Here is a 1,715-nt window from a genome sequence, read left to right as displayed (position 1 = left end):
GCCCCGCCACCAGCCACATTCCTCCTGAACCCGTTTGGCAGGGTCCTGTGCCGCTGCCAAGGCAAAGGCATCCAGGTTGGGTTTTTCCTGGTCATGCCCTGCTTCACTCCGGTGCCGAGTCAACAAGGAGGAGAAAAGAGGATTTGCTGAAGCCCGATGCCCCACCCCGTGCCACTGCCAGCATCCCCATGCAGCTGCTAGCACCCCCTCACCAATGCCGGTGTCCCCCCAGTTTCTCACCCCCAAGCCCCCCGTGCCACCGGGGAGGATCCCACAGAAAGCCGGGAAGGGGAAGAAAGGAGGCAGAAGCAAGTGAAAAATGACCCAATTTTATATCCCAAAGCCCCCCCGGCTCCAGGGTTTCAGGAGCACGCTGGTGTGCCCCTCCCGGACCCCCTGCTCCCCACAGCCAGGCAGCCCATAGGGCACCAGGCTGAGCACACCCCCAGGAGCACCCCACGGCTCTCTGCTCCAGCGTGGGGAGAAGGAGCTTTCCGAGGCATCTGGCCTCTTCCTCAGCTCCGCCGGCAGCCCTGCACCAGCACCCAACAGCATCCCACCACCACTCGCCCCACCGGGGTCACCCGGAGCCCTTAGGGAGGTGCCCTGATGAAGACCATCCTGGTAGAGTAGATCAGGTCCACCAAGTAGGCGATGAGGTTGAAGATGGTGAGGAAGGTGACCCCCAGGTGCTTGTCCCACCAGCAGTTCCTGCCGCAGGGGTCAGGGCGGCTCCTCCCGCCGAAGCTGTAGAGGGGCCAGAGGACGGTGGCGGTGATGTACATCACCAGGGCCAAGGCGTTGTAGCCCACCAGCATCTTCTCCAGCGGGCAAGGCATGTAGGCGAGGCACCGGCCAATGGTGAAGATGATGATGAGGAGGGTGACGATGAAGCAGATGGAGTAGACGGCCACGCACCACTGCAGGCCCGCTTCCGAACCGTAGTTATCCAGCAAGGAGAAGATGAGACAAGCCACATAGGCCTCGAAGACCTTAAGGAGCCCCGGCACAGTGGAGAGGAAGCTGCTGATGTCCCCTGGCTTGGCGCGGGTGAGCCCCACCTCGAGGGCGTAGGCAAGGAAGCAGAGGCAGGAGGCGGTGGTGGCCACGGCCTGCCGGGCACACTTGCTGCTGCTGCAGGGGCTGCTGATGAAGGTTGAGGGGAAGACCACCGAGGTGGTGAAGACCATCAACGCTGCCAGCATGGAGAAAGCCGAGGTGAAGTCGTCCCAGGAGAGCGGCAGCTTGGGGTAGAGCTCCAGCAGCTCCAGCACCAGCACCAGCAGCGTCACAGCGAAGCAGAAGCACCAGGTGAACATGCACCACGTCCCGTAGGGACCCATGAAGTCCCTGGTGGAGGCCACCAAGCTGAAGGCGATGCAGGACAGCACAATGGCAAAGAGCCGGGTGATGCCCACCCAGGAGGTCACGGCGCGGAGGTTCACCGTCGCCACAGCCATGGTCCCGGCCAGCTCTCCCACCCACGCCGTGCACTAGGAAATGGGTGCTGCCAGCAGCCGCTCTTATCTGGGTGCTGAGACGGAGGGGTGGGGCGCGGGGCAGGGAGCTGCCAGCCCCCCGAGCCACCCGTGCCGAGGACCCCCGGCTCTACCACCACTGCTGGGCACGGCTTGCCGGGGCGGCTGCTGGGGGCTCAAGGCGGCAGTGGTGCGGGCAGGTGGATCATTAACGTGGGGCCGGGCGAAGGGTGCCGG

General features: G+C 64.4%; 1 protein-coding gene across 1 annotated transcript; it reads right to left on the bottom strand.

The window, feature by feature from the left end:
* Nucleotides 1-593: 593 nt before the first annotated feature.
* Nucleotides 594-1,460, bottom strand: MYADM (myeloid-associated differentiation marker). Its single transcript, XM_010567044.1, has one exon. The coding sequence runs from the start codon at nucleotides 1,458-1,460 to the stop codon at nucleotides 594-596; it is 867 nt and encodes a 288-aa protein (XP_010565346.1).
* Nucleotides 1,461-1,715: the final 255 nt, after the last annotated feature.

Source organism: Haliaeetus leucocephalus, unplaced genomic scaffold (genome assembly GCF_000737465.1).
Source record: "Haliaeetus leucocephalus isolate CR32 unplaced genomic scaffold, Haliaeetus_leucocephalus-4.0 Scaffold224, whole genome shotgun sequence".
Lineage (NCBI taxonomy): Eukaryota > Metazoa > Chordata > Aves > Accipitriformes > Accipitridae > Haliaeetus > Haliaeetus leucocephalus.
Note: the sequence above shows the minus strand (reverse complement) of the source record. Positions and strands in the feature narration are given on the sequence as shown.

What these genes read in the sequence shown, in the direction of transcription:
- MYADM (XM_010567044.1), bottom strand. Translation starts at nt 1,460, where the DNA reads ATGGCTGTGGCGACGGTGAACCTCCGCGCCGTGACCTCCTGGGTGGGC.